Source organism: Sciurus carolinensis, chromosome 1 (genome assembly GCF_902686445.1).
Source record: "Sciurus carolinensis chromosome 1, mSciCar1.2, whole genome shotgun sequence".
NCBI classification, from domain to species: Eukaryota; Metazoa; Chordata; class Mammalia; order Rodentia; family Sciuridae; genus Sciurus; species Sciurus carolinensis.
The window spans coordinates 101,731,805-101,746,114 of record NC_062213.1 but is presented as its reverse complement, the minus strand read 5'-3'; the positions used below and the strand labels follow the sequence as shown (position 1 = coordinate 101,746,114).

The 14,310-nt window shown below is 37.2% G+C and overlaps 1 protein-coding gene across 7 annotated transcripts in view; it reads right to left on the bottom strand.

Annotated features, from left to right (window-relative positions):
* Positions 1-14,011, bottom strand: part of Pde4dip (phosphodiesterase 4D interacting protein) — a 204,053-nt gene extending 190,042 nt beyond the window's left edge. For 4 of the 7 annotated variants that reach the window (XM_047551329.1, XM_047551344.1, XM_047551408.1 and 1 more), the window contains exon 1: positions 13,766-14,010. In XM_047551329.1, the coding sequence (XP_047407285.1) occupies positions 13,766-13,995 (230 nt within the window). In that variant the 5' untranslated portion in view covers positions 13,996-14,010. Of the gene's footprint in view, positions 1-13,765 lie in introns of all 7 variants that reach the window. The other 3 variants (XM_047551316.1, XM_047551336.1, XM_047551351.1) reach the window with 1 other exon arrangement.
* Positions 14,012-14,310: the final 299 nt, after the last annotated feature.

Genomic DNA, 14,310 nt, shown 5'->3' with positions numbered 1-14,310 from the left:
CCTCTCCCTGGAGCCTGGGATGGATCTAATGATTCACTTTTGGGGAAAGAGTAAGACAAAAGTGATGGGATGTCCCCTTCAAGACCGGGTTATTTTAATTGTGGCTTCCATCTTAAACATGCTTGCTCTCTTTCTCTTCAATCAATTGTGCCAGGTTTATATCATATTGTAAACCTACCTATGATGTATATAGGAACTCATTCCAACAGCCTGCAAGGCAATAATGCCTGCCAACAACCATGGCAGTGAGTCTGGAAGTGGATCTGTCAGTCCCTGTCAAGTCTTGAGATGACTGCACTCCTGGACAACTGCTTAACTGTAACCTTACAAGAGAACAAGAGACCCTGAGCTAATGGCACCCGGCTAAACTGCTCCCAGATTCCTGGATTTTAGAATCTTTTTTTTTAAATACAGTTTTTTTAGTAGTTGATGGAACTTTATTTTCTTTATTTATATGAGGTGCTGAGAATTGAACCCAGTGCCTCACACATGCTAGGCAAGTACTCTACCTCTGAGCCACAACCCAGACCAAGTGTTATGGTTCAGATATGAAGTGTTCCCCAAAAGCTCCTGTGTTAGTGCAGGAATATTTAGAGGTGAAATGGTTGGATCATGAGACCTGTAACCTAATTAGTTCATCCTAGTTTGAATGAACTAAATGAGTATAACTGTAGGGAGGTGGGGCAAGGCTAGAAAAGGTGGGTAACTAGAGACATGCTCTGGAGGGGTTCATCTTCCCTGTGGCCCAGGTCCCCTTCCTCCCTGCTTCTAAGTCACCATGTCCTGTGCAGTTCTCTCTGCCATGCTTTTCTGCTATGATGTGCCACCTCACCTTGAGCCCAGAGCAATGGACTCAAACAACCATGAACTGAAACCTGAAACAGGTTTCTAAGCTATTCTTATCAGTATTTTGGTCACAGCAACACAAAGCTGACTAACATAGTGAAATATTAAATATGTGTAGTTTTCAACCACTACATTTTGGGCTGATCTGCTAGGTAGTGCTAGCAATAATAACTAATATACCATGAATTTTTCCCTCAATCCAAAGTCACACTGTAGAGGTTGAAACTCAGTCCTCCCATTCACAAAAAAAGCTATTATAACAAAGAAGTCAGAGCAGTTATTTAAGGTTGCACAACAGAAAACTAGATTTATGGTGAAATTAAGGGAATGATAAGTAGCACCTTTAAAAGATCATCTTGCAGAGTATACTCCTCATTCATTTCTCTCCAGAATGTGCTTTTACTTATTTTTTTAAATTTTTTTTAGTTGTAGATGGACATAATACCTCTATTTTATTTATTTATGTGGTGCTGAGGATCAAACCCAGTGCTTCACATGTGTTAGGCAAGTGCTCTACCACTGAGCCACAACCCCAGCCCCAGAATGTGCTTTTAATTACTACCAAGAAGATTTGTGCAATCCATGAATATCTTTCTTGTTAAAATTACAAAAAAGTTCTACGTTTTGGTTGCAATATTTACCTGACGATTTCAAAGTAAAGATTTACATAGCCAAAAGATGTTACAGAGTGAACTATTATGGAGATTTAAAATATGCTAAAATATGGTGCTGTTTCTGTTTCTACACTTGGGTCACCTTCTCACGTCATTTCTTGCATTGATTCCACTGTCTCTGAAATAGTGTTATAAGATTAGATGTAAGGGGTGGGAGGGGTGGGGAGGAAGAGAAAAAAAATAACAGAATGACCAAACAACATAACCTATGTAAATTTATGATTACACAAATGGTATGCCTTGACTCCATGTACAAATAGAGAAACAACATGTATCGCATTTGTTTACAATAAAAAAAAATAAATTTTTAAAAAAGTATTTCTAAAATGGAAAAAAGAAAAAAAGATTAGATGTAGGGGTAAGTTAGCGCACAATGGTGGACAAAATTCTGTGAATACATGTGCCTTTTATTCTGGGCAGTGAGCCCAGCTTGCTTTAAGTCTTTGTTATTTGAATAGTGTCCCAGATTCTCCTTAGGAATGTGCAGTTCACCCATTTTTATTAACCCGAATATGAAGCTCTCTGATGCTCTTTTGATAGATTCTTGGTCATGTTCAGGTACATTTCCTTTTGTTTTAAACAGGTCATTCATTTCTCTGTGTTCACCTTCAAGGATTTTACCATATAAATTAGAAAACAAGTCCTCACAAGGTCAGATTTTAATAATGCAGTTTATTATTTTAAAACATATGACTTTTTCACACCTATGCTCATTTGAAAACCATACTATTTTTATCTAAGTTCTAGCAGAGGAATTTGTTTTATAGTTTGTTTTGATTTGCTTATATTTCTGTTTTGATTTAAGGGAAAGCAAACATTCAGCATCATTGCAAGGAAAGATTTTTTAAAAATATTTTTTAGTTATAGATGATACAATATCTTTATATTATTTATTTTTATGTGGTGCTGAGGATTGAACCCAGTGCCTCACACATGCTAGGCAAGCACTCTACCCCAGAGCCACAACCCCAGTCCACAAGGAAACATTTTAAAAACATGCAAGATGGATAAAAACAATTACATGAAACAGAAGTTTAGCATCTGGAAATTAAGCATGACTTCCAACACTGTATTGATGTCAAATAAACTTTTCCATAGAATTGGGGATGATGACATTATCTTTCTCACAAAGTTAACATTAGGACTTAATGAGGGTTTATAAAGTGCTTAAGATAAGGCCTGGCATGTAGCATATGCTCATTAAATTTTTTGTGATTTTTTTGCAGTGCTGGAGATCAAACCCAGGGTCTCATGTATGTTAGGCAAGCCCTGTACCACTGAGCTATATCCCTAATTCATCAATAAATATTAGTAATAATACAAATTATAAATGTACTAATGGTGATAAATGATAATGCCATTGCCATGAGATGTCAGAAATCACAGTATAAAATCATTATAGGATTCTGTTTGGAACTCCTGTGATAGCCAGTATGAATCATCTGTATTTATGAGGCTTCTCTGGCAAATAAGACTCAGAGAACAGGTAATTTGAAGAAGTTAGAGTGTCCAAAGGGTAGCTGCACATCTGCTACCCGCCTCCCACCATATGAACACTATCACTGTTTAACAACCATATACAACCTTCTGTGGAATTATTTTTTTTTAATATTATTCAGGGTCCTCTCCTTTACAGAGACCTCCATCTCTTTGATCCACCATCTAAGCACCCCTATAGTGAGTGGAGATAAAACTTCAACTAGGGTTAAACAAAATAATCTCAACTAGATGTTTCAGGTACAGCTTAATATAAAGGTTCTAACAATGGAGTTGTCTCTCTCCACACCTGAAATATTTTCTGTGTTGATTTTGTTTTCAAGATCTGCAAAATATCAAGTTATGTGCCAAGAGGCCCAGGCCTACCTTCTTTCCAGGTTCACATCCATTAGAAGCAAAGATCTCCTCCAGGAGGTTCCTGAATAATCCTGTTTGAACTAACCTGAGTCAAGTGCCCATCCCTGAACTAATTACTATGGCTAAAGGGGAAAGTTGCTCTTTTGAAAAAATCCTGTGGAACTTCTTTTTACTTCATTCCCCCTATTCAATCCACCAGCAAATCCTGTTGACTCTACCTCCAAAATATTGCTACCACTACAATGCCTGTCATCATTATTTCATATCTCTGCTACTTTCTGCAGCAACCTTCAAAGCAACCTCCCTGGCTTCCACTCTTGGCCTCTAAAGTCTGTTAGCCAACAGGAGAGTGACATTTTAAAACATTTTTCATACCATACGCTCCTGTTTCGAGTTTTTCACTGGCTTGCCAGTGTCCTTAGAATAAAATCAGAATCTTACCATGTCCTGAGAGATCTCACATAACCTAGCTCCTGTCCACCTCCTCCCTCTCATCTCCTGCCATTCTCCTTTATACTAGTCTTCTGTCTGTTCCTCAATCATATCAAGTTAATTCCTACTTACAAGTCTTGGGAGTCTGTCGTCACCTGTGCCAGCCACTCTCTAATGAAACAATTCTATTTTGCTTTCTTTATAAAATTTATTAATATCAGAAGTCACTTTATTTGTATGTTTCTTTACTGGTTTCCTGTCAATATCTTCACCAGTTTTATTACAACTTAGTTAAACTCAAGTTTGTGAGTAGAGAGCCTTTAGTGATAACTTCATTCTTCTCTAGCACCTAGAATTGTGCCTGACACACCATACATACTTTTTGGAAAGATGAACTAACTCAGGCTATATTAAAAAAATTTTTATAGAAGATTTACTGGAAAGGGAGATCTACAGAATTAAAAAAAAAAAAAAAAAGCAGTGAGGACTCAAAAGAACAGTCTCATGTAGTAACAAAAACAGTATGGTACTGGCATAAAAAGAGATGTGTAGACCAGTGAAACAGAATAAAAGACCCAGACAAACTCATACAGCTATAGCCATCTGATTCTTAACAAAAGTGCCAAAAACATACATTGGAGAAAAGACAGCCTCTTTAACTAATGGTGCTGGGAAAACTAGCTATCCATATGTAAAAGACTGAAACTAGATCCTATCTCACCCAACACAAAAATCAACTCAAAACGGATCAAATACCTAGGAATAAGTCCCAAAACGTTGCAATTGCTAGACAAGAACATAGGGGAAACACTCCAACATGTAGACACAGGCAGCAACTCCCTTAGCAGGACTCCTGTAGCTCAGGAAATAATCAATAAATGGGGTGGCATCAAAATAAACAGTTTTTGCACAGCAAAGGAAACATCAGTATGAAGAAAGAACCTATAGAATGGGAGAAAAATCTTTGTCACCTACTCATATAGAAATCAACAGGTCTGGGACTGTGACTCAGAGGTAGAAAGCTTACCTAGCTTGTGCAAGGACCTGGGTTCAATCCCTACTGCAGGCACACGCACACACAAATTGATTTTAATATTAACCTAGGTCACACAGAATTGCAAAGACAAATCTGTTCAAAATAGTACAGCAAATTCAAAAGACTCTTTTTCAAATGTCTTCTCTGTCCCATGTTTCAGAAGAATTTAGAGGCTGAAAAACAGTTATAAAAGATATTTTCTTATGGATGTGCCAAACCGAATTAATCCCTTCATTTCCCTTACACCTGATTATTCTACTATATTATGCATCTTAGTTATTGATATTACTAATCATGCAATGGCTGACCTAGAAACTTGAAAGTAATATAGTCGACCCTTAATATCCACAGGAGTTTGTTTTTAGGATCCCCTGCACATACCAGAATTCACAAATGCTCAAGCTCCTTACATAAAGTGATATATTTGCATATAATCTACACATAACCTCCTATATACTTTAAGTCATCTCTAGGTTACTTGTAATACCTAATTCAATACAAATGCTACATAAATTATTATCATAATTATTATTTTATTTGTATTATTTTTATTGCTGTGTATTTTATATTTTTATTTTATTTCTTTACTATTTTCAACCCACAACTGACAGAACTGGAAGATACAGAAGGCCAATTATACCTGTTTCCACGCTTTCCCTTATTTCCCACACTCAGTTTATCAGCAAGTCCCACTGATTTTAAGTCAGAAATTCACCAATCTATCCCTCCTTTCCCATTCCCCACCACAACTAACTGAGCTCAGACCCTCATCACCTCTGGCCTTGAACCACTTGCAATCATTTCTCAATGATCTTATCCCTTCACTCGACACCTTTAAACTCATCTCCCACATAGGTACCACCTCATGATTCACAAAGATCTAAGTACATCAGACCCTGCTTTAAAGCCTTCTATAGTCCCACAGTGCCTAGAAAAATAAATAAACAAACAAACAAATAAAGCAACCAATGAGCCACCTCTGTGTCTTGGCTGCAGTGAAGAAATAGAAGTTTCTCAAAACTGTTTAGAAATGCAATTGTTTCTTTTATACAGAGGTTCCGTTATTTGTTGCATATGAGAAACTCCAAGTGCTTTTAATGAATGCTGGTACTAAGACCTCAAACTCAAAGAATCTGATTGAATTGTCTAGAGTGAAGTCTGTACATCAATTTTTTTTCACAAACCTCTCCTAGATGATTCGAATACGTGGAAAGAGTTGAAAACTACTAAATTTACAACATGGTTAGAAATACACTTCTACATCTGAATAACAATAACATTGTTGATATTTATTCCCCTGACAGAAACGAGTAAAAATTGGACAAAATACATACAACTATCATTTTCAGATACTGGACATCAGGCTTCATAGGACAGTAATCCCACAGAAAAGAGAAACAAAGTAGACCACACAAGTGCCCTATCTTACTACTTAGAAGAGAGTTTACAGTTGCAGGAGACAGAATCCAGACAGCGGGTGGTGGCCTAAGTTGCAGTGCTCATGATAGGATTTGAGAAGGTTCAGGTAGCTGGAGTTCAATAGGGCAAAATGATAGAAAGAAGAGAAAATTCCAGAGATCTGCAAAGGGGTTCCCCTGAGTATTTAGCTGAGTACTGGTCAGCACATTTATATGAGGAAACCACTCAGGTTGGATTAAGACCCGTATGAGTGATCAAGTTATCCTCTTGGCTCACACAAGGCTAGAAATAGTTTTCTCTCCATCCACTAACGTCTGAAAAGTGTTATAATTCCTGGGATATTGGGTAGAGTACTCAGAAGAATTTCACCCAGATAGTGGGAAAAATTATCTCTATGTGAAATGCTGCTTTGAATCCACCTAACAAAGCTTAAAAACAAGACCCAAAAGTTAGTTTCCAACTAACTTAACCAGAATAAAGTTCAAGAATATTTATAGGAATGTGACATTATCTAGAACCTAATGATAAAATGTCCAAAATGTGGCATCTAAACAAATATTAACAGGCATGCCAAGAAGCAGGAAAACTATTCCAAATGAAGTGAGCAATCAATCACTAGATGCATAAACTGGCACAAATGTAGAATTGAAAGTTATTATAGCATCCCATATTTTCAAGACAGTATAATCAATCAAGATAAATAAAAACACATAAAAGTTAAAAACTTCTAGAGATGAAAAAAGATACCTGAGATGAAAAATTCACTGAATGGGATGAAGAGCACATTAGATGCTTAAAAAAAAGGTTAGTGAACTTGAATACATAATTAAAATGATCCAAAATAAAACAAGGAGGGGAAAAAAAAAGATCAGTGGTCTGTGGGTAAAATTCAAGTGATGTAGTATATGTGTCACTGAAGTCCCCAAAGGAAAGGAGTTAGAAGGGGCAACAAAATTTTCTGAAGAAATAATGACTGAATATTGTCCAACTATAATGAAAACCATAAACACAAAGATCCAATAAGCTCAACAAACCCAAAGCACAAGAAACATGAAAATAGGGACACAAAGACCCCTTGCAATTAAGTTAATTAAGATCAGTAATAAAATCTTAAAAACATTCAGGAGAGAAAAAAAGACCTATTTCATACAGAGGAACAAAGATAAAAATGAGAAAGGAATTCTCAGTTCAAAAATAGCAGGCTATAAGACAACAATGCAGTATCTTTAAAGTAATGAAAGAAAAAAAGGGTGAGGGAGGGTCAACTAGAACCAGTGAAAGTAGGATTCATGAATGTGCAACCTTGTGCAGTCACGCTGGGTCCTGTGCTCAGAAGGATGGTGCTTAGTTTAATGTTCTGCTGTTGATGGTTTAAAATTCTTAATAAAGTTTGCACAAGAGGATCCCACATTTTCATTTTGCACTGGATCCCACGATGCAAATATAAAGAAAGCATCATGTAGTCAGTCCTAATAATTAACAAAAATATCTTTCAAATATGAAGGTGAAATAAAGGCTTTATCAGACTTTCTCAAACAAAAGCTGAAAGAATTCCCCCACCAGCATATCTGCAGAATGAGTAAGAAATACCAAAGGAATTCTTTCAGACAGACGATACAAGATGGAAATCTAGATGTAAACAAACTAATGAAAAACAACGGAAAAGTTAAATATGGGAATAATATGAAACTTTAAAAATATTTCTCATTGCACTAATCTGTAGGGAAAGGTAAATCAAAATCAGAGTGAGATTCCACCTTATACCCAGTTGGATGACTATTATCAAAAATAACAACAACAACAAAGACAGAAAATAAAAAATGTTGGTGAGGACAGAAAGAAATTGGATTCGCACTGTTAGTGGGAATGTATAGCCTCTGTGGAAAATAAGATGACAATTCCTCAGGAAAATTAAACATATGCTTCTAGTCCCAGCCACTCTGGAGCCTGAGCAGGGAAAATCACTTGATCCCATGAGTTTGAGACAAGCCAGGGAAACATAGCAAGATCTGTCTCAAAAGGGGGGAAAGAATTCAAAAACATTGAACACAATTACCATATGATCCAGAAATTTCAATTCTGGGCATACACCCATAAAAAAGAATTTAAAAAGTCAGATATTTGTATACCCATGTTCACAACAGCATTGTTCACAAAAGCCAAAAGGTGGAAACAGTACAAATGTCCATCAACAATGAATGGACAAACAAAATACAGTATATACATATTATTCAGCCTTAAAAAGAGAATATAATTTTGACCCATCTACAACATGGATCAACTTGAAAAACATTATGCTAAGTAAAGTAAGCCAGATAAGCCAGACACCAAAAGGACAGATATTGAATGATTCCATTTATATGAAGTACCCTGAATAGTCAAATTCAGAGACAAAAATGAATTGGTGGTTGTCAGGGACTTGAGGGAAGGGAAAGTGGAAACCTTTTTTAAGAGATATAAAGTTTCAGTGTGTAAGATGAAAATATTCTAGCCATGGATGGTGGTGTTTATGGTATAATAATGTGGATGCATTTAATGCTGTACACTTAAAAATAAACGGATAAATTTTGGGGGTAGGAGAATATTTATTTTCATTTATTCATTTATCCAGTGACAATATCATCAATAGACAATGGGCTCATAACTATTTAAAATTCATTTTCCATTTTGAAAACTTCAGAATTTGCTTTAAAGTATTTCACTTCTTTAAATACTTAAAATAGAAAACAAAAATTTTAATTCTTTTACTTTTCTTTAAGGTTATGTTGATATAACTAGGCTTTTTAGAATTTAGGAACCATTTATAGTAAACTGGAGATGTGATCACGGAATGATAATTGTAAAAATATCGTAGCACCAATGAAAGTACCAGGTATCTTGTTCCATTTTGTTGCACAATTTTAAACACAGTCTGAGTCTAGCCTCTTTAAGAAAAAAAGGAAAATGGTAACTATTGAGAGATTTTGTACTGAGTTTGTTTTGGGATTAAAAAAAATACTGGTTCAGAATTTTAGTTATCCTCATTGAAATCTCAATCAAATAGGAAAGTTACATGTTGATTGTAGATAACACATAAAATAGTTTGAACTACTAAATGTAAGACGCACTGACTGGACTGTGTATGATCTGGTCTTAAATAAGGCAGAGATCACTAAAACTAACTATACATTGAGTTCAATTAGTTAAAAATTGCAATTTTCAAAACTACTCTTGTGGTAAATTTCTGAAGAAACAAATAAAAAGTATGATATTATAAATATCATATGAATCAATTGGTAGAGAAGTAGAATGCTTATTTTCAAACTTTCAAAGTTCTATTCTTTCAAAATAGGTCTCTGAAAGCACTTTTTTTCTTGTGCAAAATCAACTTTTGCCTTGAAACGCTTAAAATGTCAATTTTAATTTCAAAGTCCCTACAGTGAAATCTAAAGTTATTCCTTTCATCTGAATTAGTTTTTACATTCAACTCTAATTCAACCAGTTTCTGAATAAATATCACAAAGTTTCAATGTCAAATAAAACTAGACTGTGATTTATCAAAATTTAGAATTCAGTTTTTATAATAGTGAAAAACTTTGTCTCTTTTCATACACAAAACAACAACTCCCCTGAGATTAGAAAGCTAGTAGAGAGGATCAAATTTTTTAGGATGGTCCAACTTCTAAAGTGATGCACTAATTTACCATTGGTTTAATCATTCTGGGTAACAAGAAAGTTTCTCAGTTTGTTCTCTGGATTAAAGAGACAAAACCTCTGGTCCATAGATTTCTTTAGTGGGCCATTTCCAGAGGATCTAATAGTTTCATGAACTGAGGATTCATTTGGCAAAATTTCACCTCTTAGACCTACTTCATTACAATGGTAAGCAGCTATATAAACTGGAGGTGTAGCATAGCTCCCTTAGTCCCCAGTAGACTTCTGGGGTGGCATCTGCTCGTTATACCACTTGAAAGAGGGTTACCTTCAAATTAAATCCTTATAAAATTTTTTTTTCACAGCATGAGTTCCCTTCAATAAGGCATTTTCCCAGGGCCGAAAATTTAGTTGTATCCCTCTGCTAAAATTTGCTTCCCACCCAACCTGGCTTCATTATCTTGTCATGCCAGAGAAAACTTAATTTCATGTGTGAAGTTCTCTGTGATCTACTGACTCTTTGCACTTCATACAGTTGCCATTAACTTCACGTGGTCCATATGGCCAACATGCAAGTGTTATAATATGGCCCTCCAACTCCAGCACCCTATCTCATCATGAATTTTACCTAAAGATAATGAATTTGCTGCTTGATCTCCCAAAGTGCATGTACTGAAAACTTAATACCCAGGCAAAAGTGTTGGGAGGTGGGGCCTAGTAAGAGGTGAGTAGGCCACAAAAACTCTGCAGTTATGAATGAATTAATGTATATTATCTTGAGAGTAGGTTAGTTAACACCAGAGTTGGTTTGTTATAAAAGCAAGTTTGGCCCCCTCTTGCTTGCTTTCTCTCTCAAGTGTCCTCTTGCCCATCCATCTTCTTCCATATAATGTTGCAGTAAGAAGGCCTTCATCAGATGCCAGCCACTTGACCTTAGACTGTTATGGGGCGCAACTTAAGAACAGACCGATCACCACTGAGAAGTCCAAATTTGAGAACCTTTATTAAGCTGGCCAGCTGACTGTCTCACACAATGCCCCAAAAAATGGCTATTGGGACAACAGCCCCAACCACAGGGTTGTAGGGGTTTTTATACCAAAAATCACATCAATCATAAGTGTCTATTGCTATGATACAAACTAACATCATGAGATCATTGACAGAGGAGTAAGTGGGTCAAACTGACCCTTACCTAGGTACAAACTAAAGAATGGTTGCTAACATCCACACAATTACCGTTTACATGGTACATTGGTTAAGAGCAATAGAGATCAAAGGAGAGCAATTTGTACTACATAGGAGTTGCCATTGTATATTATTAAACATGTCACACTAAGTAACTGATGATGGGTACAGAGGCGGGGTGTTCCCATGGCAGAAACTTATTTTTTTAATAACATGGAGTCTCAGAGCAAAATGGAGTCTGTTTAGTCATTTCCCTTAGAGTCTGGCCTATAACATTCTCATGGAGTCAGATCTGTCAGCCCATCACACAAGAAAAACTTCACTGGAATAACAAAAAGGTCTAGTCTCCTAACATTAAAAAATCCTCATTATAAATTAATAATTTGCTATTCTGTGTTTATATAGTAGTCCTGTGAGTTTATTGGTTTAAGAAACAGACTTAAGTTGAACACCAAATTTTGACATGTTTTTCAAGAGAATAATACATTTTGTGGCCTGTTGGGACACAATCAGTCAGCTTTCCCTGGAGAGATACTTTTAAATTTATTTTATTTCCTCAATTCACTTTTCTGTTATAGAACATACTTCATACTATAGTTACATGAGTGAAGTTTTAGAAATGTACATTCTGAGTTAGCTGAGGATAGTTTTGTATCAAGTATTGTATCAGCCCCTACCATCATTGCTCAGTGAATAACACAAGTAAATTGAATCTGGTAGTATGCAAAGCTGCTTTCCTACATTTTTTTAGGTGATTTGAGAATTAGAAAATTATACCAAAAACATAACTTCCTATGCACAAGCTTCTAATATTCATGAAACTTCTAATATTATAGCTAATATAGTTATGTTTTTAAAGTATTCAACTTGTTCCTGGAGAATTGATTTTTAAATAAAGCCAGAGTAGCACCACCTCTGTGTAGTTTCTGAAACTGTTTAATTTGGGAATTCTTGAAAATTTAAAAACATTTCAAGACTTATCATTACATCGACTAAGATGAATGTAGAGGTAGTTTATCAGATGAATAACTATTTAAGAAACAATGAATATTTGCTTCCGATTTTCAGAATTAAACCTGGGGATGTAGCTCCAGGGTAGAGTGCTTGCCTAGCATATCTGGCCCAGGGTTTGATTCTCGGCACCACAAAAACAAACAAAATCACAATTTAGAAAAGCAAATTCTAACTACACAAATTTTTGATCCCAAGGACAATGAGAAAAATTATACCTTTAGGATAAGATGATCTATTTTATAATTTTGCAGTATTAACATTTCTTTTCAGATAAAAAATTAACAGTGTAAGTAAAGTGGTCAAGTCTTGACATTATAAATGCATATATATATATACATATATATACATATACTTATATTAAATTTTTTGTTCCAAGCTTTTAAAAAATTTCCAAAGTAGTCTGTGAAAAAATATTCAACATCTCACAGACATGTTTTTAAAAGTAATTATATTTGGGTTAAATTTTCATGTAACAAAAATAAAATAATGACTATTTCTTGCTTTCTTACTTAAGAGTAGTAATTTGTTATGAATTCCTTAATAGAAATATGATTCCTTTAAGCACTGTTAACTGAATATGTTTGACTCCATTTTCTTGTATAGACAGTGGGTAGTGGGATGAATAAGACAATTAAGGTTTTTTTTTTCTTTTTTAATAAACTAAGGGTGCTAGTTCACAACCACAGCAGAGTCCTGACCAATACTAATCCAATGAATATTTAGTTTTAACAATTTTATGCATAGGAAATTGAGGCCTAAAGAAATGAACTAATTTTTTAAAGATCCCATTTAGTTAACGGCAGTTTACAGACTGAAAACATAATTGTTTTGTGGCTTGACTTACAGTACAGGCTTCCCATGAAAGAAAAAGCTAAGAATTCTATGACAAGAACGTGCTTATTCCAAAAAAAGCCAGCAACACAATCTGTCTCTTCTCCAGGAAATTTTACGCATGACAGATTTTCATCTTGCTGCTGCTACATTAAGAAAATTGGGCTTAATCTGTCCAGTCTTCCAGGCCAGAAGAGAGGAAAGGACTAGGTTTAGGTGAAGCTTGCCCTGCACCTCGGGCCAACAGGCAGGGCTCCAGCTCTGCAGAAGAGGTAGCTAGTGTAGCTAGCCTGGAAGAAAGAACCGTCACCAATACCACCCTGTTGTCTGCATCTAAGATGAATAACCAAAAAAAGAGGTGTAAAAAAAAGAAAAGGCAATGCGAGCCCTCCCCCGTGCACATTTCCTGATCCTTTATTTTCTGTCATTATCCCTAATGTTTCCATCCTAGCATGGCATTGAGTCGTGTGTTCACCTCCGCTTTGCCTCAGCCCAACGAGCGTAGCCTTCAACCTCACCTCTACCAACAGAGCAGAGCAGATCAAGCCGAAGACCTTAGGATGCAAGCAGGGTTTCCCAAGCTTTCTCGGGTACACACCAGCGCCATACCTTTATTTCTAGGTAACTCACCACTGTCCTCCTATCACCGCGGGCCCTATTACCTCCGCTGCCCTCCGCCTCATTGAAGAGATTGTCCATCCCGGCCAACCTCTCCCAGGAGTCGGGGCCTCCAGACCCCGGACTCCAGCCCTCCTGCTGTTCTCCAGCCCAGCTCACCGCACGCCAGGGCGCGGTCCTCAGCTTCCCTGGCTCCAGCCGCCGGAGCTGCCCATGCCCTCACCTCATCCAGGGTGCGCCCACCGAGGCTGCCTCTTCCTCTTCTGCCGCCACCGCCCAGCTCCCGACCGGCTCCGGGCGTCGTTTTTCCCGGCTGGGGTGCTGCCGCGGGGACTGTGGGACTCGCACGGCGGTCCCAAACCACTGCGGCGTGTGGTGAGTCCGGCGGGACGCACGGCGGCAGCAGCCACAGTCGCATTGGCGACAGCAGGACCCGTTGTCTGTCTTCTTCATGGATTTCCCGGCCCTGGTCACCCCAGTGCTAGTTACCAGTCCTTGCTTGGCTTTCCTAGTCTTCCGGGACTGCCCAGGTGCATCCTCTGGGCACGCGTAAGCATTCCCTTCAGTTGCCACTGTGCTGGAGGAGATGTGGTCAGACCCAGCCTCCCCTGAGGTCTGCCTCTGCCTACTGCTCCGCCCAGATGGCTTTGGTCCTCCTTCTACCAACACCCCTCTTCCCTTCATCCTCTATCATCTCCCCTTTCTTTCTCATCCCCCTACCTCAGTCTGGAGCTCTTTTCATTTCCAGACACCACTCCTCAGTTTCTG